This window comes from Mercenaria mercenaria, chromosome 13 (genome assembly GCF_021730395.1).
Source record: "Mercenaria mercenaria strain notata chromosome 13, MADL_Memer_1, whole genome shotgun sequence".
NCBI lineage: Eukaryota > Metazoa > Mollusca > Bivalvia > Venerida > Veneridae > Mercenaria > Mercenaria mercenaria.
In genome coordinates, this window is record NC_069373.1 from 41,899,762 (window position 1) to 41,927,606 (window position 27,845).

The window sequence follows — 27,845 nt, forward strand, 5'->3', positions numbered from 1 at the left end:
TAAGTTATGGCCCTTTGTTTATTTCTATAATTTACATAGATTTATATAGGGAAAAACTTTGAAAATCTTCTTGCCCAAAACCACAGAGCCTAGGGCTTTGATATTTGGTTTGAAGCATCATCTAGTGGTCCTCTACCAAGATTATTCAAATTATTTCCCTGGGGTCTAATATGGCCCCGCCCCGGGGGGTCACATGGTTTATATAGACTTATATAGGGAATAACTTTGAAAAACCTCTTGTCCAAAACCACAGGGCCTAGGGCTTTGATATTTTGTATGTGACATCATCTAGTGGTCTTCTACTAAGATTGTTCAAATTATCCCCCTAGGGTCAAAGATAGCCCCGCCCCAGGGGTCACATGGTTTACATAGACTTATATAAGGAAAAACTTTGAAAATCTTCTTGTCCAAACCACAAAGCCTAGGGCTTTGATATTTGTAATGTAGCATCGTCTAGTGGTTCTCTACCAAGTTTGTCAAAATTATCCTCCTAGGGTCAAATATAGCCCGCCCTGGGGGTCACATAGTTCATATAGACTTATATAGGGAAAAGCTTTTAAAAACTTCTTGTCAATAACCTACAACATTCAGATTTGGACCACATGTATGGTTTTGAGTGGCAAGATGAACCTTGACATGAGTTGACCTTGATTTTGACCTAGTGACCTACTTTCACATTTCTGTAGCTACAACCTTCAAATTTGGACCACATGCATAGTTTTGTGCACTGAAATAAACTTTGACCTTGACATTGACCTAGTGACCTACTTTCACATTTTTGAAGCTACAGGGTTCAAATTTGGACCACATGCATAATTTCGTGTTCCGAAATAAAATTTGACCTTGATTTTGACCCAGTGACCTATTTTCACATTTCTCAAGCTACAGCCTTCAAATTTGGACCACATGCATGGTTTTATGTACCGAAACAAACTTTGACCTTTACATTGACCTAGTGACCTACTTTCACATTTTTGAAGGTACAGGCTTCAAATTTGGACCACATGCATAGTTCTGTGTTCCGAAATAAAATTTGACCTTGATTTTGACCCAGTGACCTACTTTCACATTTCTCAAGCTACAGCCACCTGCATGGTTTTATGTACCGAAACAAACTTTGACCTTTACACTGACCTAGTGACCTACTTTCACATTTTTGAAGGTACAGGCTTTAAATTTGGACCACATTGCATAGTTTTGTATTCTGAAATAAAATTTGACCTTGATTTTGACCTAGTGACCTACTTTCCATTTCTCAAGCTATAGCCTTCAAATTTGGACCACTTGCATAGTTTTGTGTACCGAAATGAACTTTGACCTTAAGATCGACCTAGTGACCTACTTTCACATATCTGTAGCTACAGGCTTCTAATTTAGAACACATGAATAGGATTTGTGTACCGAAACAAACTTTGACCTTGGCATTGACCTAGTTACCTACTTTCACATTTTTAAAGGTACAGGCTTCAAATTTGGACCACATGCATAGATTTGTGTTCTGAAGTGAAATTTGACCTTGATTTTGACCTAGTGACCTACTTTCACATTTCTCAAGCTACAGCCTTAAAATTTGGACCACTTGCATAGTTTTGTGTACCAAAATAAACTTTGACCTTAAGATTGACCTAGTGACCTAATTTCAACTTTCTCAAACTACAATCTTCAAACTTGATGCACATGCATAGTTTTGTGTACAAAGAACTTTGTCCTTGAAATTGATCTAGTGACCTACGTTCACATTTCTCAAGCTACAGCTACAGACCACATGCACAGTGTTGTGTACGGAAATGAAATTTGACCTTGAGCTAGTCAATAAGTCTTGAAATTTGGAACACACAAAAATGGCACATTGGTGGGCGCCAAGATCACTCTGTGATCTCTTGTACACTAAAAGGCCTTTATTTCCATAGATTGGAGCCTTTATAAAAACCTTTATTTTTGTTCAGGCCTGCTAGGAGGCCTGCATAACTCTAGTTTTTAGCTCCACTATTCGGAGAATAGGGGTGCTATTCTACTCACCCCGGCGTCAGCGTGAGCTTTCTTGGTTAAAGTTTTTCGGCAACTTTGTTTTTCTTTGTTACTATTGCTTATATCTTACTGTAACTTCACATTAACATTGTTCAGCATGCAAACAAAGTATTAGCAGGGGCTGGGCCCATTATGCCCAAGGTCAAGGTCACCAAGGTGTTATACTTAGGTTATTTTTAAGGTTAAAGTTTTTAGGCAACCTTTGTTTTTCTGTCATATTTTTGTTACTATTGCTTATATCTTACTGTAACTTCACATAAACATTGTCCAACAAAGTATGTGCAGGGGCTGGGCCCATTATGCATAAGTTCAAGGTCACCAGGGTGTTATACTTAGGTTATTTTTAAGGTTAAAGTTTTTCGGCAACCTTTGTTTTTTATACCTCCGAAGAGAGGCATATTAGTTTTCAACTGTCCCTCCGTTCGTTCGTTCGTTCGTCACAACGTTAACTTTTTGCATGAAGGCACTTTACTAGCGAACCACTGCACCAAGGACCTTCAAACTTCACATGCTGATAGTACTTATTGAGTACACCACTCCTACTGACTTTGGGGTCACCAGGTCAAAGGTCAAGGTCACAGGGGCCAACGTTAACTTTTTGCATGAAGGCATGTTACTCGCGAACCACTGCACCCAGGACCTTCAAACTTTACAGGCTGATAGTACTTATTGAGTACACCACCCTTACTGACATTGGGGTCACCAGATCAAAGGTCAAGGTCACAGGGGCCAGCGTTTTTTTTCACCAAAATATTCGGCGAAATTCGGCCCCATTCCCCCCTCAAAATAGTATATTTTTTTCCCCTTTCCGATGCCTAAAATTCCCCTCTGAAAATAAAAAAAAATCCAATCAATTAAATCATAATTCACTAGTTTATTTTATTTATTTTCATATAGAAAACAGTTCACCGCGGTATCTCGCGTTTTGTTTACATCGACACCGATTGGAGTAACTTCCCTTGATAAATCAGAATCATCGAAGCACTTTATTATTCTGCACAACAACGCTGTTGAATGTTAGTCTGTAAATGATTTGCATTCTATTTGTTTGGCCGGGTAGTGTTGAGTTTTCCATCTTCTAGTCAGTCAGGGTTTGATTTTATGCTTTGGGAAGGGACTAGTCCAATGCATACATTGTTTTTTACAGTTTGTTTTTATTGTGACAGGTCAAATGTAACAGTGACTGCAAATGTCAGACTTTGACAGAAATAAAAAACAGCCACTCATCGATTTGTTTAAGAAGGGACCTAATGTCTGTTGTAAATTTTGGTAGTCTAATGGATGTCTTATCCTCCACATTTGAAAAATTTATTTGGTTATCTGGTATTGATATGCTACATTGTGTTATATGTCATGTCAGATGCTCTTATGGGCCCTGAATTTATCAATAAACTTGAAACTGTAGTTTATTTCAACACAAATGAAAATTCCCCTTTTCTTAGTTTTACGTCGAATTTTTCCCCCTCCAAAGGGCACCGACCCCCTTCCCCCAAAACTGAAAAAAATCACTGGGGGCCGACATTAACTTTTTGCATGAAGGCACTTTACTCGCGAACCACTGCACCCAGGACCTTCAAACTTGACATGCTGATAGTACTTACTGAGTACATCCCAACTGACTTTGGGATCACCAGGTCAAAGGTCAAGGTCACAGGGGCCAACGTTAACTTTTTGCATGAAGGCATGTTACTCGCGAACCACTGCACCCAGGACCTTCAAACTTTACAGGCTGATAGTACTTATTGAGTACACCACCCCTACTGACATTGGGGTCACCAGATCAAAGGTCAAGGTCACAGGGGCCGACATTAACTTTTTGCATGAAGGCACTTTACTCGCGAACCACTGCACCCAGGACCTTCAAACTTCACATGCTGATAGTACTTATTGAGTACATCCCTACTGACTTTGGGGTCACCAGGTCAAAGGTCAAGGTCACAGGGGCCAACTTTAACTTTTTGCATGAAGGCACTTCACTCACGAACCACTGCACCCAGGACCTTCAAACTTCACATACTGATAGTACTTATAGAGTACACCACTCCTACTGACTTTGGGGTCACCAGGTCAAAGGTCAAGGTCACGGGGGCTGACATTAACTTTTTGCATGAAGGCACTTTACTCGCGAACCACTGCACCCAGGACCTTCAAACTTCACATGCTGGTAGTACTTATTGAGTACACCACTCCTACTGACTTTGGGGTCACCAGGTCAAAGGTCAAGGTCACAGGGGCCAACGTTAACTTTTTTGCATGAAGGCACTTTACTGGCGAACCACTTCACCCAGGACCTTCAAACTTTACATGCTGATAGTACTTTATGAGTACACCAACCCTACTGACTTTGGGGTCACCAGGTCAAAGGTCAAGGTGCTGCGGGGCATTTGTCACCATTAGTGACAGCTCTTGTTCTGTCATATCTTTGTTACTATTGCTTATATCTTACTGTAAGTTCACATAAACATTGTCCAGCGTACAAACAAAGTATGTGCAGGGGCTGGGGCCATTATACCCAAGGTCAAGGTCACCAAGGTGTTATACTTAGTTATTCCAGACATGATTTTTTTCCGCTTTAAAGCGGAAATCCACTTCTCACTCCCTCAAAGACCTATTTTTTATGATCGTTTCCGATTTTTTTATGACCACTGAAAATCCGATTTTTTCAAATCCGTTTCGGTATTTTATATACTTTTATCCTCAACTACACTAAAATTTTGTAAGTCGTTTTTATCAGCCTTAGCGTCGGTCATCGGGAATTTTCCAATCCAAAGAAAAACCTTTCTGTTCCGGAATTTTAATAATAACAAACCAATTCGCGGAACGAAAAAATTGGAAATATTGTAACTTAAGTGGAACCGCTCACAAATAATTTGCGCGATCGTCGCGTTCATTTCAATCGACTTCATTTCAGTCCGCGCGTAAACATTTCAGTTCACGCGTAAACATTTCTGTGTGCCCATTTCTGTGTGCCCAACATTTCACTCGCGTTGTTAAATTTCAGTGAAGAAAGTTTGAGATACAAATGAACTAAAGCAGTTCGTTTGGTTCTTTCACGTGCCCAATGTAAAGCATTGATACACGGGCATGATTTTTTAAGCACCTCCCAAGTGCTTCAAAACAAAGTGCTAATCATACCTTTAGGTGGTATTTTCGCTATACAGTAATATGTATGGAATAGATTGTGAATTGAGATTTATATATAATGCAATTTAAAGCATTTAAAAAGCTTTTTAAAAGTCATAAGATAAAAAATCTCTACTTTTGATAAATGACCTTATACTAAGTTTGAAATACAAAGGTAAAAAATAAAGAACTAAATATTAATGCTTAATAAACAACTAAGTAGTGAAAAATACCCATTAAAGGGAGATAATTCAAAAATTGCAAACTACTAAAGGAATAATTATTTAATTAATTATTATTATATCTCTTATAAATATGAATGAATTTTTATGAAATAACAAAAAGAACCACTTAAAAAACATGAGTTTTGAAATTGAAATTAGATGCCAGGAGAAGCCTAGAATGCAGGATTTTTCACCATTTACCCAAGAGCTTCTGGGGGCCGCTTAAGGCCCCCAGACCCCCGGCTGTAATTTTCAGCTTTTTTGCCTAGGTTGCAAAATCATGTCTGTTATTCGGCAACCTTTGTTTTTCTGTCATATCTTTGTTACTATTGCTTATATCTTAATGTAGCTTAACATAAACATTGTCCAGCATACAAACAAAGTATGTTCAGGGGCTGGGCCCATTATGCATTAGGTCAAGATCACCAAGGTGTTATACTTGGAATTATTTTCATGTTAAATTTTTCGAAAGCTTCGTTTATAGACATATCTTTGGTACTTTAAAAGATAATGACTTGAAATTAAAAATATTACTTTATAATCATCATCTGCATGTGTGGTTAAAATCCCCATGACTCTAAATGTATTTTTGACAGAATTATGCCCCTTTTATACTTAAAGTTTTTGGCAATCTTCGCTTTCTGGATATAACTTTAGTACAATATAAGATAATGACTTGAAACTTAAAATGTATCTTTATCATCATCATCTGCTATTATGATAAATAAAATGAATAGATAGAAATATAATTTGAGTGTAGCAAATTATTTATACTTTATGTGCATGTAGTTTCTTGGACTGTTTTTAGCTCACCTGTCACAAAGTGACGAGGTGAGCTATTGTGACGGCTTGATGTCCGTCGTCCGTCGTGCGTCAACAATTTCTAAAAAAATCTTCTTGAAAACCACTGGGCAGAATTACACCAAACTTCACAGGAATGATCCTTGGGTGACCCCCTTTCAAAATTGTTCAAAGAATTAAATTCCATGCAGAACTCTGGTTGCCATGGCAACCGAAAGGAAAAACTTTTAAAATCTTCTCCTCACAAACCATAAGCCCTAGAGCTTAGATATTTGGTGTGAAGCATTGCCTAGTAGACCTCTACCAAGTTTGTTCAAATCATGACTCCGCCCCAGGGGTCACTTGATTTTACATAGGAAAATCTTAAAAAATCTTTTCAAAAACCAGAAGCCATAGATCTTAGATATTTGGTGTGAAGCATTGCCTAGTGGACCTCTACCAAGTTTGTTCAAATCATGACCCCAGGGTCGAAATTGACCCCGCCCCAGGGGTCACTTGATTTTACATAGGAAAATCTTCAAAAATTTTCTAAAAATTAACCGGAAGGCCTAGAGCTTAGATATGTCACCTGTAGCATTGCCTAGTGGACATCTACAAAATTTTTTCAAATCATGACCCCCGTGGTCAAAATTGACCCCTCCACAGGGGTCACTTGATTTTACATAGGAAAATCTTCAAAAATTTTCTAAAAATAAACCAGAAAGTCTAGAGCTTAGATATTTCACATGTAGCATTTCCTGGTGGATCTCTACAACATTTGTTCAAATCATGACCCCCGGGTCAAAATTGACCCCTCCCCAGGGGTCACTTGATTTTACATAGGAAAATCTTCAAAAAATTTCTAAAAATAAACCAGAAGGCCTAGAGCTTAGATATTTCACATGTAGCATTGTCTATTGGACCTCTACAAAATTTGTTCAAATCATGATCCCCAGGTCAAAATTGACCCCACCCCAGGGGTCACTTGATTTTACATAGGAAAATCTTCAAAAAATTTCTAAAAATAAACCAGAAGGCCTAGAGCTTAGATATTTGACATGTAGCATTGCGTAGTGGACCTCTACAAAATTCTTTCAAATCATGACCCCCGGGGTCAAGATTGACCCCGCCCCAGGGGTCACTTGATTTTACATAGGAAAATCTTCGAAAATTTTCTAAAAATAAACCAGAAGGCCTAGATCTTAGATATTTGACATGTAGCATTGCCTAGTAGACTTCTACAAAATGTATTCAAATCCTGACCCCCTGGGTCAAATTGACCCTGCTCCATGGGGTTACTTGATTGTAGATAGAAAAATCTTCAAAATTTTCTAAAAGTAAATCAGAAGGCCTAGATCTTAGATATTTGACATGTAGCATTGCCTAGTGGACCTTTACAAAATTTGTTCAAATCTTGTTAAAATGTATATGCCTATGTGCTCTATGTCAAAACTTGATCATATCATTTTGAGCAATGGTACTCAGGTGAGCGATACAGGGTCAACATGGCCCTCTTGTTTTCTGATATAATTTAATTCCATCAAAATAATTAATGTCAGTACCCCTTCCATACTTGACCATTAATCCCTCTGAGTAGTGGGGTCTTTCTATAATTTTTAAAGTAGAGGTTGCTTATTGAGACATAAATTCATTTTAATGTCAAATTGCCAAATAGTGGAGCGTGCTGTCTTAGGTACAGCTCTTGTTATGCATATTGTCTTAAGTAAAAATCTTTCAGAATCAGTTAAGCATTAGCATCCTCAGGCAGTTCTTTTGTTGAAATGTAAAATTAAGGGACTCTAGAGGTTGTGGGTTCGATTCCTTGTGAGAACAGAATTTGAACACATTTTCTGAAATCCTTACACATGGCGTTCAGAAATCCAGGAAGCAGTCATAGAGTGTAATAAATTTCTCTACAATCAATGTAAAATAAGTAGGTTTGAACAAAGAAGTATTATTGATAACTCTTTGTTTAATCAACTATGGTTACATTCGCAATGTTTTTTTATTATTTCAGTGGTGGAAAAGGGTGACATCACATGGGAAAATGATGAGGACTTTGAAGTGGAACAAATAATAGATTATGTAGAAGAGGATGTAAGTATGAATCGGGGCCTTTTTAACAAAAATTGGGAAGGTGCCTGTGCCTGTACATTTGGGAAAATTAAGCACAATTTTTTTGAAAATTGGGAAGAAAAAGCATGCCATTTAAAAAAATTGGGAATTTTTTAGGGGTAATGCTAAAATTGAAAACAAGGTTTGCAAAACTTACTGAAACAGAATACAGACATCAAACACCTTTCTAAAGCTTCGATAGCTTGTCAACCTTGTCTCTATGATGACATTTCCCAGTCTCTTAAAACATTTCAATATCCAGTCTCATAACCTTCATCATTCGTGCATTCTGGCATTACGCTGAGTTTCATTAGAGCATCAAAAACGATCATTTCGGTGAGTTTTTAAAAAAATTCGACTTTTTAACTTTGGATACTTGTATTATTTCGCTGTTTACAATTTTAATTTAGTGAAGGTCGATTGAGTAACATCTACAATCCATTTTCCTCGGACCAAACGTAAAATTATGGCGATTTATTTTATGCTAACTAATGAAATACTGTATTCTATCAGTTATATATTTTCATATTTCATCACCCACACTGTGAAAATGTGAAATCTATATTTTCACACTGTGAGAGATATAGCTCCACCCCCTCATTACATTGTGTATGAATTTTAAATCATTTGCTTAAAACAGGATGAAAATTGTAGTCGCACTTCGTTCTTTATAGTTTATTTCTCGATTCAAATTATTTTACTTAAAGAGAATTTCATAACGTTATGCAGCAAAAAATAAAATAAAATGGAACTTAATGTTTATTTGTCTATAACGTCACAGCACGTCTGACGTCATGTCTGTTTACGCGCGTCTGTTTCCCGCGCTGAGATTAAAAATAGGTGCAGAATGCAAATCTCAACGTAATTGAGCATAAAATAAAAAGAAAATTTGTTTGTTTTCGTGAATATGGAATATATGTCACCTCAAAGTGAGAAAATTTTCACATTTTCACTCACGCAACGCGCTCGTGAAAATATTTAAGATTTTCTCACTTCTCAGTGAGATATATTCCATACTCACTCACAACAAACAAATATCGTCTATGTCTTTTCTCTAATGTAAAATCATAAATTTTCCAGATAATACAATTAGAGGTAGTTTTTAAATATTTAGAGAGAATAAATTACCTGAGCTGTGCATAAATACACAGAATTTCAGAATTTCTGTAATATTGTGCATACATTTGTACATATTATGCAGTATTGGTCAAACAAATTTGAAGAGACTGCTTAAAAATTGAAATTCTCTTAAACATGTTATGGTTAATAGTTACTTAGTATCTTCATAGCATTTGATGCTTAATTTCAGGCAAAGCATAAAAGTTAAACAGACTCCTGAAAGTATTCAATTTTGGTGGTTAAATTTTAATGTCTGAATACAATATAAAGGAATACTTTTCCAGTTTTCATAAGAGCAGTTGACAAATTGACAATGTTTTTACAACATTCTTAACATTGTCTTTCTGAGTACAGTAATAATTGTGTTTTTTGGGACTCCAGACTTCCAGATCTACAAGTCCTGGACAAAAAAAAATTGAGTACCATCAATACTCAGTCTACCCCTTACATTGTGAAAAGTATAAAACTTGAAGCCAAGCCTGCGGTAGCTCCTACCTACATGAAAGTGGGCTGGGCTTATCAGCTCAATGAGTCAGTGAGGTTTAATACCTGTTGTAATGTAAATACTACACTAGCATAGATGAGCAACCAGTGTACTGATCTCTTACTACTTCCTTTCATTTTAACTTTATTTGAGAAATAATTATATTCTAATAAAGTATTGATTATGTTGCTTATAGCTGTGTACTGGTGTTAGATAATAGCCTTGAAACATTTCTTAGCCAAATTACCACTATCTTCTAAAGCATGAAACGTTTTGCAAATTTAGGGTACTGTAGGTAACTATGCATAAGTAGATGTTATAATTAGAGGGATGTTTGCAGCAGCAAGGAGGGAGTCATATAGTGATTGCACTGTCCATCCGTTCGTTCGTTAGTCCATCCGTCTGTCCATTACAAACTTGTCTGCTTAATAACTTTTGAATGGATTAATAGATTGAATTTATTTTTGGTACACGGGTATATATCCATTAAATGCAGGTCAAGTTCAATTTTTGCTTTGGTCAAATAATTTTTTACGGCCTTATGGCACTTTTCGACTAAAAATTTGAGAAAAATGCCTTTTCGCTCAGTATCTTATTCGGGGGCATTACAATTTTGTCATCTACTGTGACATTTCTTATTTTACTTTTCATGAAATATGGAATATCTTTCCACTTTATATTTTTTTATATTTTCACTCGTCCTTCGGCGACTGTTATTAGAAATATTACTGTATCACATTTTTGTTGGTCAGTGATTTCAGTATCCCCATTTCTATCATTTATTTGAACATGGCAGAAAGGCGGAACTTCGATTAAATATAACAGAAGAACAATTCTGGGCTGTGTTTTATTTTTTAGCTCACCTGTCACAAAGTGACAAGGTGAGCTTTTGTGATCGCGCAGCGTCCGTCTTGCGTGCCTCCATGCGTGCGTAAACTTTTGCTTGTGACCACTCTAGAGGTCACATTTTTCATGGGATCTTTATGAAAGTTGGTCAGAATGTTTATTATGATGATATCTAGGTCAAGTTCGAAACTGGGTCACATGCGGTCCAAAATTAGGTCTGTAGGTCTAAAAATAGAAGAACTTTGTGACCTCTCTAGAGGCCATATGTTTCAATGGATCTTCATGAAAATTGGTCAGAATGTTCACCTTGATGATATCTAGGTCAAGTTCGAAACTGGGTTACGTGCCATCACAAAGTAAGGTCAGTAGGTCAAATAATGAAAAAACCTTGTGACCTCTCTAGAGGCCATATTTATGTCTCCCCCAGGAGACATTGTTTTTGCCCAGTCCGTCCGTCCGTCCGTCCGTACATCACACTTCATTTCCGAGCAATAACTGGAGAACCATTTGACCTAGAACCTTCAAACTTCATAGGGTTGTAGGGCTGCTGGAGTAGACGACCCCTATTGTTTTTGGGGTCACTCCGTTAAAGGTCAAGGTCACAGGGGCCTTAACATTGAAAACCATTTCCGATCAATAACTAGAGAACCACTTGACCCAGAATGTTGAAACTTCATAGGATGATTGGTCATGAAGATTAGATGACCCCTGTTGATTTTGGGGTCACTCCGTCAAAGGTCAAGGTCACAGGGGCCTGAACATTGAAAACCATTTCCGATCAATAACTAGAGAACCACTTGACCCAGAATGTTGAAACTTCGTAGGATGATTGGTCATGCAGCGTAGATGACCCCTATTGATTTTGGGGTCACTCCGTGAAAGGTCAAGGTCACAGGGGCCTGAACATTGAAAACCATTTCCGATCAATAACTAGAGAACCACTTGACCCAGAATGTTGAAACTTCATAGGATGATTGGTCATGAAGAGTAGATGACCCCTATTGATTTTGGGGTCACTCCGTCAAAGGTCAAGGTCACAGGGGCCTGAACATTGAAAACCATTTCCGATCAATAACTTGAGAACCACTTGACCCAGAATGTTGAAACTTCATAGGATGATTGGTCATGAAGAGTAGATGACCCCTATTGATTTTGGGGTCACTCCATCAAAGGTCAAGGTCAAAGGGGCCTGAACATTGAAAACCATTTCCGATCAATAACTAGAGAACCACTTGACCCAGATTGTTGAAACTTCATAGGATGATTGGTCATAAAGAGTAATTGACCCCTATTGATTTTGGGGTCACTCCATCAAATGTCAAGGTCACAGGGGCCTGAACATGGAAAACCATTTCCGATCAATAACTAGAGAACCACTTGACCCAGAATGTTGAAACTTCATAGGATGATTGTACATGCAAAGTAGATGACCCCTATCGTTTTTGGGGTCACTCCATTAAAGGTCAAGGTCACAGGGGCCTGAACATTGAAAACCATTTCCGGTCAATAACTTGAGAACCACTTGACCCAGAATGTTGAAACTTAATAGGATGATTGTTCATGCAGAGTAGATGACCCCTAACGATTATGGGGTCACTCTGTGAAAGGTCAAGGTCACAGGGGCCCCAACATTGAAAACCATTTCTGGTCAGTAACTTGAGAACCACTTGACCCAGAATGTTGAAACTTCATAGGATGATTGGTCATGCAGAGTAGATGACCCCTGACGATTTTAGGGTCACTCTGTTAAAGGTCAAGGCCACAGGGGCCTGAACATGGAAAACCATTTCCAATCAATAGCTTGAGAACCTCTCGACCCAGAATGTTGAAACTTCATAGGATGATTGTTCATGCAGAGTAAATGACCCCTATTGTTTTTGGGGCCACTCCGTTAAAGGTCAAGGTCACAGGGGCCTGAACATTGATAACCAGTTCTGATCAATAACTTGAGAACCACTTGACCCAGAATGTTGAAACTTCATAGGATGATTGAACATGCAGAGTAGATGACCCCTATTGATTTTGGGGTCAGTCTGTTAAAGGTCAAGGTCACAGTGGCCTGTTCATGTAAAATCATTTTTTGGAAATAACTTGAGAACCACTTGACCTACAATGTTGAAACTTAATAGGATGATTGGACATGCAGAGTAGATGACCCCTATTTATTTTGAGGTCACTTGATCAAAGGTCAAGGTCACAGGAGCCTGAACAGTGACTGGAGAACCACTAGGCCAAGAGTGTTGAAATTTAGCGGGATGACTGGACATGCCAAGTAGATGATCCCTATTGCAGCCAACCATCAGTGTCTCTTTGATTTTTGCTCCTGACCCCTATTGACTTCTTGCCTATAGGACTTTGCATTCGGGGAGACATGCGCTTTTTTACAAAAGCATTTTCTAGTTTTCATGGGATCTGTATGAAAGTTGGTCTGAATGTTCATCTTGATGATATCTAGGACAAGTTCGAAATTGGGTCACGTGCGGTCTAAAACTAGGTCAGTAGGTCTAAAACTAGAAAAACCTGGTGACCTCTCTAGAGGCCATACTTTTGAATGGATCTTCATGAAAATTGGTCAGTATGTTCATCTTGATGATATCTAGGTCAAGTTTGAAACTTGGTCACATGCCATCAAAAAGTAGGTCAGTAGTTCAAATAATGAAAAAACCTTGCGACCTCTCTAGAGGCCATATTTTTCATGGGATCTGTATGAAAGTTGGTCTGAATGTTTATCTTGATGATATATAGGTCAAGTTTGAAACTGGGTCAACTGCGGTCAAAAACTAGGTCAGTAGGTCTAAAAATAGAAAAACCTTGTGACCTCCCTAGAGGCCATACTTTTGAATGGATCTTCATGAAAATTGGTCAGAATGTTTACCTTGATGATATCTAGGTCAAGTTTGAAACTGGGTCACGTGCCATCAATAACTAGGTCAGTAGGTCAGATAATAAAAAAAAAACCTGGTGACCTCTCTAGAGGCCATATTTTTCATGGGATCTGTATGAAAGTTGGTCTGAATGTTCATCTTGATGATATCTAGGTCAGGTTTGAAACTGGGTCAACTGCAGTCAAAAACTAGGTCAGTAGGTCTGAAATTAGAAAAATCTTTTGACCTCTCTAGGCCATATTTTTCAATGGATCTCCATGAAAATTGGTCTGACTGTTCACTTTGATGATATCTAGGTCAAGTTCGAAACTGGGTCACATGCAGTCAAAAACAAGGCCAGTAGGTATAAAAATAGAAAAAACTTGTGACCTGTCTAGAGGCCATATTTTTAATGAGATCTTCATGAAAATTAGTGAGAATGTTCACCTTGATGATATCTAGGTCAAGTTCAAAACAGGGTCACGTATCTTCAAAAACTAGGTCAATAGGTCAAATAATAGAAAAACCTTGTGACCTCTCTAGAGGCCATATTTTTCAATGGATCTTCATGAAAATTGGTCAGAATTTTTATCTTGATGATATCTAGATCAAGTTCAAAACTGGATCACATGAGCTCAAAAACTAGGTCACTATGTCAAATAATAGAAAAAACGACGTCATACTCAAAACTGGGTCATGTGGGAACAGGTGAGCGATTCAGGACCATCATGGTCGTCTTGTTTAATCATAGTGATTGGGATTTTAACGAGGCACTGTTTTCATCAGAATGGTCATTGGAAAATGTCCAAGAACCTGTTCTTCAAACGGAGCATAATATTCCTGAACAAAATGCTGTTTCATCACCTGACCCAATTCCAACAGGAAGCACGAATGATGAAAATGATGACAGTGATAATCAACGTGACAATGACATTGACAATCAACAAGATGGAAATTATATGCAGCCGCATGCAAATCATGTGGGTTATTGTTGTCCATTTTGTTTTTTAAACCCATGTGTGACATTGCAGCGACAAACATGGCTTGGACAGGGTGCTAATCCACACCAGCGCAATTCTTCTCTTAGGAGAAAAAGATACAGATTTTTTTGGAAACTGTTATCTGATGCTGGAGCAAGGGTCCTTCCAGAATATCAGCAGAAGAAAATGCGAGCTTTGGGCCGGGAGGAGGATCTTAGTACAGTTTGGACTGTACGGGAAATAATGCCAGACTGTGTCCTGGATGTAGTGAGAGGCCTCTATCCGAATGTTGAAGGACAGCCTTACATGGGACACAAATGGTGGTAGCTATGTACATGTGCAACAATAACTTGACTTTGTAATGATCTGTACATGCTAAATTTATTTGAAAGTGAATTATTGCCTTGACATGTAATATTGGATATTTCTTGCAATTATAAAAAAAAAAATGTGTGAAAAATGAATGAAAATAAGAGTTTCAATGACAGATGAAAATCGTTTGATTGCAATAAATTAGATAAATCAATGCCCAGTTTTATCAACATTCATTTTACTACACTTGGATTATAAACCTAGTAGAAAGGGAGTAATTCGCTGGGCTGATAATGTATTCTACAGGTAAGCCTGCAAGCTTACTTGCTGGTATAAACACTCCTTAGCAGCATCTTTCTGTTTACATCACATGACTAGGGTCAGGGGTTATGTCAAATTCAAATTTTATCTCCCAACTGCTGTAATATTTCATACTTTAGACGAATCTAGTGATTTAATCAAGGGTTGAAAATGAAAAATACAATCACCATTTTATAGTGCATGCAAATTTCCTACACTGTGCCAATTTTGAATGTCATCATGAAGTCAATAATTAGTTTATTTCAATAAAATGTATCTGAATACATAATGTTGCAAAAAACAGCCACCATTTGAAATTAGGCTCCTCCCACTTCCTTTAATGCAAAATCCTGGGTTTTTTTAACATAGATGCTTTTAAACATTTTAATCACAGGGCACAATCTTTGTGAATTGCAGGGTACAAATAAAGTTAGTGATAAATATTATGTGCAAGGAATCAGATTTGTAAAAACAAGTAGTTTAACAAAAGAGATCTTTGTTGCACTTTGGTTCATGATATGGTTGTTTCATAAATTTTCATTGGTAAAGCCAGTGTCCTGTCTGGACAAAAAAAGCAAACCAGACTGGCATAACACAGGCTACATAATTAACCACAGGTCTAAAAAAAAGTCTGACATGACAGTTGAAAACTTTGTTAACCAGGTTTTCAACGAAAACCCGAGTTATTAGATTGGGGTAGATGTCGGGCGGGCGGTGGCGGCGGCGGCGTCAAACTGGTGTTTCTGGTCAATAACTTTTGTTTCGGTAAAGATATTTGAATAAAACTTGGTGTGTATGTAGCTTATATCAAGACAAAGGCTGGGATTGATTTTGGGGTTTCTGGGGTCAAGGTCAAGGTCACTTACTTAAAATAGAAAAAAGGGTTTCCGGTCAATAACTTTTGTTTCGGTAAAGATATTCAGATAAAACTTGGTATGTATGTAGCTTATATCAAGACAAAGGCTGGGATTGATTTTGGGGTTTCTGGGGTCAAGGTCAAGGTCACTGTTACTTAAAATAGAAAAAGGGTTTCCGGTCAATAACTTAACTTAGGAATGAGCTATCATGATGAAACTTGGTGTATAGAAAACTAAAGTTGTAGCTTGGGATTGATTTTGGGGTTTCTGGGATCAAGGTCAAGGTCATTGTTACTAAAAATAGGGTTAGGGTTAGGTTAGGGTTAGGGTTAGCATATCTTCTACATGCATGGAGGGATTTTGATGAAAGTTGGCACAATTGTTCACCATCATGAGACGGAGTGTCATGCACAAGAACCAGGTCCCTAGGTCTAAGGTCAAGGTCACACTTAGAGGTCAAAGGATACAAGAATGAAAACTTTGTCCGGAGCATATCTTCTTCATGCATAGAGGGATTTTGATGTAACTTGGCACAATTATACACCATCATGAGACGAAGTGTCTTACGCAGTTCCCTTCTTTAGAATTACTTCCCTTTGTTGTTACTATAAATAGCTTATATTGTAACTTTTTCATTACTAGACGTAGGGAAAAATCGAGACCACTTTTCTGTAGTACAACATGCATGTTACATCCAATTTTGAGGTGTATTTTGACCAATCTCTACCTGGTAAGGATTTCTGTGTGGACTTACAATTTTTTTTTTTTTTTTTTTTTTTTTTTTTAAGATTAACTTCCCTTAGTTGTTACTATAAATAACTTATATTGTAACTTTTTTATAACTGACCGTAGGGAAAACCCAAGACCACTTTTCTGTGGTACAACATAGTTGTTGCTTTCTAATTTTAGGTGTACTTTAAGGTATCTCTGCCTGGTAAGGAGTTTTTTTGTGGACTTAGAAAAACAAAAGAATTACAATGATTACTAAACAACCACAAAATTAAAATTACATCTGCAAATACAGGTGCTAGAGTAAAGAAATTCGCTGTGACGGGCGTATATTGTGACATTCTGGCACTCTTGTTTATTCTTATGAAAAGTGTTGAAAACCTGGTTTCGTGGCATTGCCGCGTTTCTTGTTTAAATTTTTGTTATGTGCAGGGACATTCTGCAGTAATTTTTTCTAGGTTTTAGCTCAGTTTGGTGTGTGAATCACTAAATATGTAAACTTACAGAAATAGGAACACTCAATGTGGTAAACTTACACTTATTAATACTTTAAACTTATTTGTAACTTGAAAAATTAGCTAGGGTTGCTACTTAAGAAATAGGAAGATTCGATGTGCACTGTACATGTACCAACATACACCCCATTTACTGTCAGTACTGATAGAAACTGCTACAAGTATAAACTGAAACACTGTTTTACATACCAAATTGAGCTAAAACCTGGAAAATTTTACCCTAGATTGTACCTGCAGACCTAAAATAATCATTACAGTAAACCTCATTTATAAGGAACTCGGATATAAGGAACACTCGGTTATAAGGAACAGTTTTCAATTCCCCGATCTAATTCCTTCTTTATTCAATGTAAAAATCCTCGGTTATAGGGAACTCGGTTATAAGGAACACTCGGTTATAAGGAACACTTTTTCCAGTCCCATAGTACAAAATTCAATGGAAAACCCCTCGGTTATAGCGAACAGTCATAAAGAATAAAAATAATTGAAAACCAGAACAATTCGGAGAATTGATGGTGACGTCAGAGTAACGTCGGCACTTACATGCTCTTTCATACATATGAATAACACAAATTATTTCATTTAGAACTGTAATCTTTAGTTTGTTAATTCACGGATACGATTAAAAGAAAAAAATATTATATCATCATTAACATTTACTAAATACTAGACAATAGTAGACTTATATTTACTCAAGAATTTTTTCGAGAGCTACATGTATTAGAAATTTCCTGTGACACAATGGTGAACGAAAATCAGTAACGGTCACCAAACCTTGGGATATTGATATTGTTCATTATTGTCTCATACTATCCTAAATAAATTTGCTAATTATGTGTGATTAACGATGGCAAACAGTCCAGTGTACCAAAATTTCAATTGTAAACATTATAGCAGGTGCTAAAATGGACAAAAGGAAAACTATATAGGTATAATTTACACTTTAATCCGTATGTATCGTTCTGATTTTGCTATATTAATGACGGTTTCTCCTTATGTAGATTTGAGTCTCTTGTACATGTACATGACAATGTGCGCAAAATAAAAAACTGAACATTTATTTTCTATTAGTATTGATGCCTATTCTCGAGCAAGGTAAGGGGAGAAACTGCAACATATCTTATAGTTATAACGTAGCGCTCGCTAAAAAAGAAGATAGGAATAACCGACAAAAAATAAACACAAATTATGGCCATTCTTACCGACATACATTCTGGCTTAGTTTAGGTTTAACGCCGTGCATGCAGGCAGTTTACCTAACCATCTCTCCAGGAAAGGACCGGTACTTCTACTAGACTCGCAACTTTCTCACAAAGATTCATAGTCGGCCCGGAGTGTGAACACATAGCCCTTTTCAAACGTCAGTCAAATAGTGTTCACTACACAAATTGTGTTCTTTATACAAACCTCGGTTAGAAGGAACTAGTTCGCTATACGGATATAAGGAACCTCGGTTATAAGGAACAATTTTTAGAGGTCCCAAGCTGTCCTTATAAGCGAGGTTTACTGTATATATTTTATGAAATTTGTATACATTTTAGGGCATAGAATTCTACTTGATCAAGTGGAAAGGCTGGAGCCATGCACATGACAGCTGGGAACCAAAAGATAATCTTGACTGCCCAGAATTAATGGAAGAGTTTGATGCCAAAAATAAAAGGGGAGGTAATTTTCTACGAGCCGGTTCTAAACGAAAATATGATGAAATAAAAGATACAAAGGAAGATAGGGAAATGAAACGAACAAGAGTTGATGAACTGTTTGTAAAGTTAGTTTCCTGCAAGGAGGTGTTGACTCCACTTCAGCTTATTTCATTGACAAGTCCAGATAAGGGAAAAGCCAGATCATACAAAGGGCTTGTGTCATGTGAAGGTCTCAAGGTGCCAAAATTTAACAATACGAGTAAGAACTTATTAAATCCAAGGACAAAGGCTTACAAACAGAAAAAAGTGCAAATTCAGGAAGCTCTTAAGGAGTGGGAGATCCATTTGAATTCTGTGAGTACAGATCCTGCTCCTATTAGCGTAGAGAATGATGTAGATCTTGAAGGGCCGCCAGAGAATTTTGAGTATATAAACGATTATAAAGCGGGGCCAGGTATAGTGATTCCAAACGATCCAGTAATTGGGTGCGAGTGTTCCGACTGTTTTAGTGAGAAGTCTCAGTGCTGTGCCGTTCAGTTTGGTGTCGAGTTTGCGTATTTCAAGTGGAAACGTCTCCGGATTCATGCAGGTCGACCAATTTACGAGTGTAACAAGAGATGTGCATGTGGTCCAGATTGCTCTAACAGAGTGGTTCAACATGGAAGAAAACATAAAGTTTGTGTCTTTCGAACAAAAAACGGACGTGGCTGGGGAGTGAAGGCTATGCAGAAAATCAAAGCAGGAACATTTGTTATGGAATATGTTGGTGAGGTGAGCAGTAAGATATTCTTTTCACTTAAAAGAAAATTAGAAGTAATTTTGCATAATTTGCAATTAATGAGAGAGTTATTTTCTTCATATAAATTTTCTTCTTTAAGTATTAAAAAGTTGAAGCTATTAATATATATTTATTAGCTCATCTTTTTTTTTTTGAAAAAAAAATGATGAGTTATTGTCATCACTTGAGCGGTTGTCGGCGTCTGCGTCGGCGTTGCCTGGTTAAGTTTTATGTTTAGGTCAGCTTTTCTCCTAAACTATCAAAGCTATTGCTTTGAAACTTGGAATACTTGTTCACCATCATAAGCTGACCCTGTATAGCAAGAAACATAACTCCATCTTGCTTTTGCAAGATTTATGGCCCCTTTTGTACTTAGAAAATATCAGATTTCTTGGTTAAGTTTTACGTTTAGGTCAACTTTTCTCCCAAACTATCAAAGCTATTGCTTTGAAACTTGGAATACTTGTTCACCATCATAAGCAGACCCTGTACATCAAGAAACATAACTCCATCTTGCTTTTTGCAAGATTTATTGCCCCTTTTGGACTTAGAAAATCAGTTTTCTTGGTAGAGTTTTATGTTTAGGTCAGCTTTTATCCTAAACTATCAAAGCTATTGCTTTAAACTTGCAACACTTGTTCACCATCATAAGTTGACCCTGTACAGCAAGAAACATAACTCCATCCTGCTTTTTGCTAGATTTATGGCCCCTTTTGGACTTAGAAAATACCAGATTTCTTGGTTAAGTTTTATGTTTAGGTCAACTTTTTCTCTTAAACTATCAAAGCTATTGCTTTGAAACTTGCAACACTTGTTCACCATCATAAGCTGACCCTGTACAGCAAGCAGCGTAACTCCATCCTGCTTTTTGCAATAATTATTGCCCCTTTTGGACTTAGAAAATCATTTTCTTGGTTGAGTATTATGTTTAAGTCAACTTTTCTCATAAACTATCAAAGCTATTGCTTTAAAACTTGCAACAGTTTTTCACCATCATAAGTGGACACTGTACATCAAGAAACATAACTCTATCCTGCTTTTTGCAAGAATGATGGCCCTTTTTAGACTTAGAAAATCATGGGTAGAACAATATTTCTATTACACAAAAAAAATCAGATGAGCGTCAGCACCCGCAAGGCGGTGCTCTTGTTACGGTGAAAGATAATGAAAATACTTTTATGAATGAGCACAGAAGGAGAGAATTCAGATTTTTTTCCCCTCTGCTTTGGAAACAATCTTATTGTAGGTAATTAGCAGTGAAGAAGCAGAGATCCGTGGAAAGACATATGATTCTGTTGGCCGAACTTATCTGTTTGATTTGGACTTCAATGGAGATGACTGCCCCTTCACAGTAGATGCTGCAGTTTATGGCAACGTCTCGCACTTCGTCAATCACTCGGTTTGATTTGATTTCTAGTTTTTGACAAGTCTTTATCCTCAAATTCTTTATACAAAGTAAACCGTAACTTATTTAGAAAAGCAATGTTTCTTGATTTAATGATCAATTACTGTTTTATAGCAATGTTTAGAGCAAAGTAATAACTTACTTACTTAAAAAATACTTCTAATTCTGCATTGGAAGGAACATTATGCATTAACTTTTGTTACCTACTGTCAAAATATATATAGCCGTTTCAGAAGAAAATTACATGAATACAAGGGTCCTCTGAAATAGAAGTACCATGTGATGCAGCATTACATGGTTGTAGTTAGTCAGCAGATATTATTACATCTTTACATACTTTGATCTCTTACAGGCTTTGATCAGATCTTGAATTCGAAGCTTTGGATTATCAGACTTCAATTTCCAATAAAAAAAGGAAAAGTGTAAATTATGACAAGATCACCATTCACATGATATGATATAATGAAAAGAATGATATATTCTTTATAGTTTGCCTGTCACATAGTGACCGGGTGAGCTTTTGTGATCACCCTTCGACCGTCCGTTCACAATTTCCTTGTGAACACGATAGAGACCACATTTTGTATTTGATTTTAATCAAACTTGCACACAACTTGTATGGGCATAATATCTCTGTTCCTTTCGAAAACTGGCCAGATCCAATCATGGGTTCCAGAGTTATGGCCCCTTAAGGGCCAAAATTTGCTATATTTGGCTTGTGAACATGATAGAGACAACATTTTGTAATCAATTTTAATAAAACTTGCACACAACTTGTATTGGCATAATATCTTGGTTCCTTTCGAAAACTGGCCAGATCCCATCATGGGTTCCAGAGTTGTGGCCCCTTAAAGCACCAAAATTTGCTATTTTTTGCTTGTGAGCACGGTAGATACCACATTTTGCAATCAACTTTAATCAAACTAACATGCAACTTGTATTGGCATAATATCTCGTTTCCTTTCGAAAACTGGCCAGATCCCATCATGGGTTTCAGAGTTATGGCCCCTTAAAGGGCAAAAATATGCTATTTTTGACTTGTGAACACTATATTTTGCAATCAACTTTAATCAAACTTACACACAACTTGTATTGGCATAATATCTCGGTTCCTTTCGGAAACTGGCCAGATACCGTCATGAGTTCCAGAGTTACGGCCCCTTAAAGGTCCAAAGTTTGCTATTTTGGCTTTTGCAGCCATATACAGACTTTATTTATGGTTTGATTTGATACAGACTTGCAAAATGTCTTCCAACAACAATAAATCTTTGATTCCATGGTGAATCTGTCAGATCCAATCATAGGTTCTAGAGTTACGGCCCCTGATTGACCTCTAAAAGAGCAAAAAGTTGGTAATTTTTACCTTGTGAACATGATAGAAGTGATATTCTATATTTGATTTTAACCACACTAACAACTTTAGTCACGATAAGATCTCGGTTCCTTTCGAAAACCGGCTAGATTCCATCATGGGTCCTAGAGTTACTGTCCCTGAAAGGGGCAGAATTTTCTATTTTGGCCTTTTCAGCCATATAGAGGATTCATTTTATGCTTTGATTTGATACAAACTTGTACAGAATGATTATCTTGATGATCTCTAGGCCTGGATCGAAACTAGATCATGTCGGGTCAAAAACTAGGTCATCAGGTCAAATCAAAGGAAATGCTTGTAAACAACCTAGAGGCCCCATTTATGACCCTATTTTCATGAAACTTGGTTAAATGTTTATCTTCATTGTTCCTAGGCCAAGTTTGAAACTGGGTCATATGGGGTCAGAAACTAGGTCACCCAGTCAAATCAAAGGAAAAGCGTGTTAACTTTACTGTTCATTTGATGTGCATGAACCTTGGTCAGAATATTTGTCTGCATGAAATATCGTATGAATTTTTACCTGGGTCATGTGGGGTCAGAAACTAGGTCACCAGGTCAAATCAAAGAATAAGCTTGTTTACACCCTAGGGGTCACATTTTTATGCCCCCGGCATCTACTGATGCGGGAGGCATATAGTGATTGTCCTGTCTGTCCGTTCGTTTGTCCGTCCGTCCGTACGAGGTTAACCAAATGGGACCGTTTCGTCTAGCATCAATACCCCTGACTAGAATGACTTGATACTAATGCAGGTGTGACCATTCCTCATCTTCAGACATCACCTGACCTCAGTTTGACCTTGACCTTGAACTTGACCTCGTTTTGGACTTGGGTTGCTTTGTATCGACAAGGATGCCACTGGGGGCATCAAGCGTTTATTGAACGCAGCTCCTTGTTTATTCTATCTTCACAAATTTTGGTCAGAATGTTTGTTATCATCAAGTCTTTGACAAGTTCGTATCTGGGTCATGTGGGGTAAAAAACTAGGTCACTAGGTCAAATCAAAGAAAATGTTTGTTTACACTCAAGATGCCACGTTTTTATGCCCCCAGCATCTACTGATGCGGGAGGCATATAGTGATTGTCCCGTCCATTCATTCGTCCGTCCGTACGAGGTTAACCAAATGGGACTGTTTCGTCTAGCATCAATACCCCTTACTAGAATGACTTGATACTTATGCAGATGTAACATGTGACCATTCCTCATCTTCAGACATTACCTGACCTCAGTTTGACCTTGACCTCATTTTGGACTTAGGTTGATTTATATGGGCCAACTCTTGGTTAACCAATTGGGACCGCTTCGTCTAGCAACAATACCCCCTACAAGAATGACTTGATAAATGCAGATGTAACCTGTGACCATTCCTCATATTCAGACATCACCTGACCTCAGTTTGACCTTGACCTTGACCTCATTTTGGACTTAGGTTGCTTTATATTATGGGCCATCTCTTGGTTAATCAAATGGGACCGTTACGTCTAGCATCAATACCCCCTACAAGAATGAATTGATACTTATACAGATGTAAACTGAGACCATTCCTCATCTTCATACATCACCTGACCTCAGTTTGACCTTGACCTCGTTTTGGACTTAGGGGCAAAATCTATCGACAAGGATGCCATTGGGGGCATCAAGCGTTTATTGAACGCAGCTTCTTGTTTGGTCCAATCTTACTGAAAATTGGTCAGAATATTTGTTTCCATGTAATCACTAGGTAAAACATATTTACACTGTTATAGTGTGTTACACAGGTGAGCAACCTAGGGCCATCTTGGCCCTCTTGTTTATTTTTGGAAGTTTGTATTTGGAATTTTTGAGAATGGGAAGGGGGTGGGGGTGCGTGGAAGGTACCTTTTCAGTTGGGAATAAGACTGAATAATGGCTAGAGTATCAGCCGTAACAAAGCTCTGGAAAATGTAGATCTTTCAGTAAAAAAAAAAAAAAAAAAAAAAAAACTTGAAAGAGAGTGGAGATGTTAATGTCTGTCAGACCAGTTTTATAAACACTATTTGTAGAAAAGATTTGTAATTTGGTTGAAGTTTTCTTCCTTTTATTTTTGATATATATCTACAAAAAAATTTTCAGTGTGATCCAAACTTAGAGGTATACAGTGTGTGGATTAACACGTTAGACCCCAGACTGCCAAGAATAGCCTTGTTCTCTAGACGGGACATTGAGAAAGGGGAGGAACTCACATTTGACTACATGTCCAGTAAAGTACATTGTAAGTATTTTTCATTCTAGTATTGACTGTGAAAATTATTGGTCAATTAAAGGTCAAGGGTTATTGTTAAAAATTCTAATGGTAGTTGACATTATATGTCTTCACCTGGCAGTGCTCCAGCTAGGATTAAAAAAGGGCAGGGTGCTGGCACTGAAAAGGGCACTTCTGGGGTGGTGGTCGGTCCGGGACCGTGCTCCCCCGGGAAAAAAATATAACTGGTCCATGCATACAGTGCATTTTAACATACTTTAGGCATGGAATTTGGCATAATATAGGCATGTATTTTGGCACACTTTAGGTATGGTCTTTTAATAGGCTATGTCTGTCATCTCTAATGCACCTATTTATTAACTAAAAATTCTGCTGTTTGTATTTTACTTGGCATTGATTTTCAGCTTGTAACATTTCTTTGTAATTGCATACTGAATAACAATATCTATGTGTTTAGGCCTATTTTACTTGTTACAATTTCAGTACACATCTTCTCCATGTAGGCTACTTGATATTTATAAATTTATACCTGTAACATATTATATACAGAAAATAAAGTTTAAACTTCCACTTAAATAAATGAAATCGGGCAAAGTTTTTAACTTACAACAGTTTAATAGCAAGTTTAGCACTTGTAATAGACATATTCCGGGTATCCAAAATTTTATATCCAGATATGGTTACACTTTTTTCTAAAAGTCGTCGAATGTCCAGTTTAAACAATATTTTTGAAAAAATATTATGATGCAAAGACAGTTTAACAGCATTTCACAGTATCTGACATTAAAGTGTACCCTGTCATTACATCTTAGTAAACTAATTTCAAAGAAATCTTCATGAAAAATCGGCAATTTCACATAGCAGACGACAACTTACTTTCGATTTCAAAAACTTGTAAAACGATAAAATCAAAATATTTTCCTATTTAAATTTGATTGTGATCGATTTTTATTAATTACATATAAATGTTTGTTGTCTGGACTTAAGTTTCAGTTGTGTATAAAGGGGTATTTACGACTATATTACCGAAAACGAAAGTACACTTTGACAGGTGGCGCGAAATGATAATGATTTCAGACTGGTTTGCAAACTGTTTTAACACTAAGGTTCAATGACTTTTATGCTAGTGGAGCAGTCTAAAATATCATGGTCTGCCTCGGGCACAATTACAGCAGGTAATTGTTTAATTGTTTGCTAATTTTGTCAATGCCCCCCCGGCGTGTATCACTCGATAAAAGGGGGCAGTAAAGCAGTGTATTATAATCACTGAGGCAAAAAAGGGAAGTTTGGCTAAAAAAAAAGAAATGAATGGTTGTAAAACGGGCAGGGTGCCTGGCGGGGCAACAGGGCGGAACGAATTTCGGAACGGGCGATGCGCCCTGCTGTAAATAGCTAGCTGGAGCACTGCCTGGGATAGACGGAATAACTTGCTAACGACATCCAGTGTCCATCTTCCAATTTCTAAATGGTATTACACATTTATACTGTGTTTAGCTATACATGTATTAAGTGTGTACTATTTAAACCAAATGCATAGTACTTTTGATACATATATTTTTTAATTTCATGTACGGATAAACTATATGTAGTAATTGTTCAAATTTTCATGTGTGTAATTTTGGTCTTGTATACCTTTAATATTCTCTCGAGTTACAGCCATTTGCAACTTTTCCGTATAAACCATGTAATGAGATGATATTTTGTGGAAGACCAATTTCCAATTGTGTAAATGGGTTATACCTATTGGAATTGAGTGGAGTCTGTGTTATTAGATATGTTAGAGAAGTTAAAGTTCAAGTAAACAGATAAATATTATATACCTAACTGTTAGTGGTTTTTAGTTGTGATTATCTAGATAACATTTAGCATCCTGAAACCTTGCACATTGTATATATTACATTACAACTTTTATATACAGCTCCATTAGAAGAGAGTTTAGAAAGGGAGAACATAGCGGTAGATCTGACAGGGGACGATTCTGATGTTGCAGACGCACAAACAGAAATCAAGGATATAGTTACTGAAAGAAGCAGTGAAAGTAAAGTAGAAGTAGATGAGGCAGAAAACGAAGTAATTGGACAAGATATACCGACTAATAAATTATTAAATGGCAACACGGTTAATGGCAGTTCCGTTACGAATGAATCTCAACCGTCAGAAAAGGGCGACGCGATGCCGGCTAATCTATCAAAATCTAGTCCAAGAAAATTGCCTAAACAGGAACCAGATCCGTATCAAATGGTTTGCCAATGTGGGGCAAAGAACTGTAGAAAATTTGTATTTTAAATTGTTTTCCAACAACGACTTGATTAATGCATTAAGGAAATTAGTTACGGGACATTTTTCAGTTAAGAGGAACTGAAAATTTAAAGCTAATGAATTTGCTTGAAATTGCCTCCTGCAGTTAGAAGGAAAGAATTGTCGTTGTAAATAAAGATACTAGAATAACAGGACATAGTGTGGTCTTGTTTAAATTTATGCATTGATTATAGACCGTTGAGATCAGTTAAATTTTAAAGATTATGTGAGGTTCTGTGTTCAGAACTTTTAGAGAAATGATTGTTTTACATGTACATGATTCATTGAAATCATATTTGTAATACAACTTGTGAGTTATTTATAACTGTGTTTTTACAGTAAATGTATTTTTGTAATGTTATAAAATTTTGTCAAACTGAAATATCTTAGGAATAATTTCCAAACCATTTCCTGTATTTTTACCTGTATATTACATTTTTAAGAAAGAGTTTGTCAGGTAATCTGTTTACATGTTTTGAACAAAATTGCCTGTATTCTTGTTTTGGAGAATCTATTGTTAAAAAATTCCCGATTCAGACAACAAGCTTCAAGTACATAGAAACAGTATAAAACAGAAACAGTTCTTTTCTTAAAGGTTTATAGATCCATTTCATGGAGTTTGCTTAAGCACATTTAAAGTAACCAGAATTAGGAAAATGGTTTTTCCATATCCCCAAGATCTTTTTGGAGGGAATGCTTGCATGTAGAAAGTAATGATTTTTGAAAAGAATATGTAGAAAGTAATGATATTTGAAAAGATGGCATGCTTTTTAAAAATAATTTTTGTTTCTTAAAATAATACCATATGATAATAGCAACCTTTCGCCTATGACTGTAGACTTAGCTTGACTTT

The 27,845-nt window shown here is 37.0% G+C and overlaps 1 protein-coding gene across 1 annotated transcript in view; it reads left to right on the forward strand.

The window, feature by feature from the left end:
• Window positions 1-27,192, forward strand: part of LOC123528904 (histone-lysine N-methyltransferase SUV39H2-like) — a 49,407-nt gene extending 22,215 nt beyond the window's left edge. Inside the window, exons 2-6 of the mRNA XM_045308975.2 lie at window positions 8,173-8,252; window positions 18,818-19,690; window positions 20,944-21,096; window positions 24,565-24,703; window positions 26,613-27,192. Of these exons, the coding sequence (XP_045164910.2) occupies window positions 8,173-8,252; window positions 18,818-19,690; window positions 20,944-21,096; window positions 24,565-24,703; window positions 26,613-26,980 (1,613 nt within the window). The 3' untranslated portion in view covers window positions 26,981-27,192. The remainder of the gene's footprint in view (window positions 1-8,172; window positions 8,253-18,817; window positions 19,691-20,943; window positions 21,097-24,564; window positions 24,704-26,612) is intronic.
• Window positions 27,193-27,845: the final 653 nt, after the last annotated feature.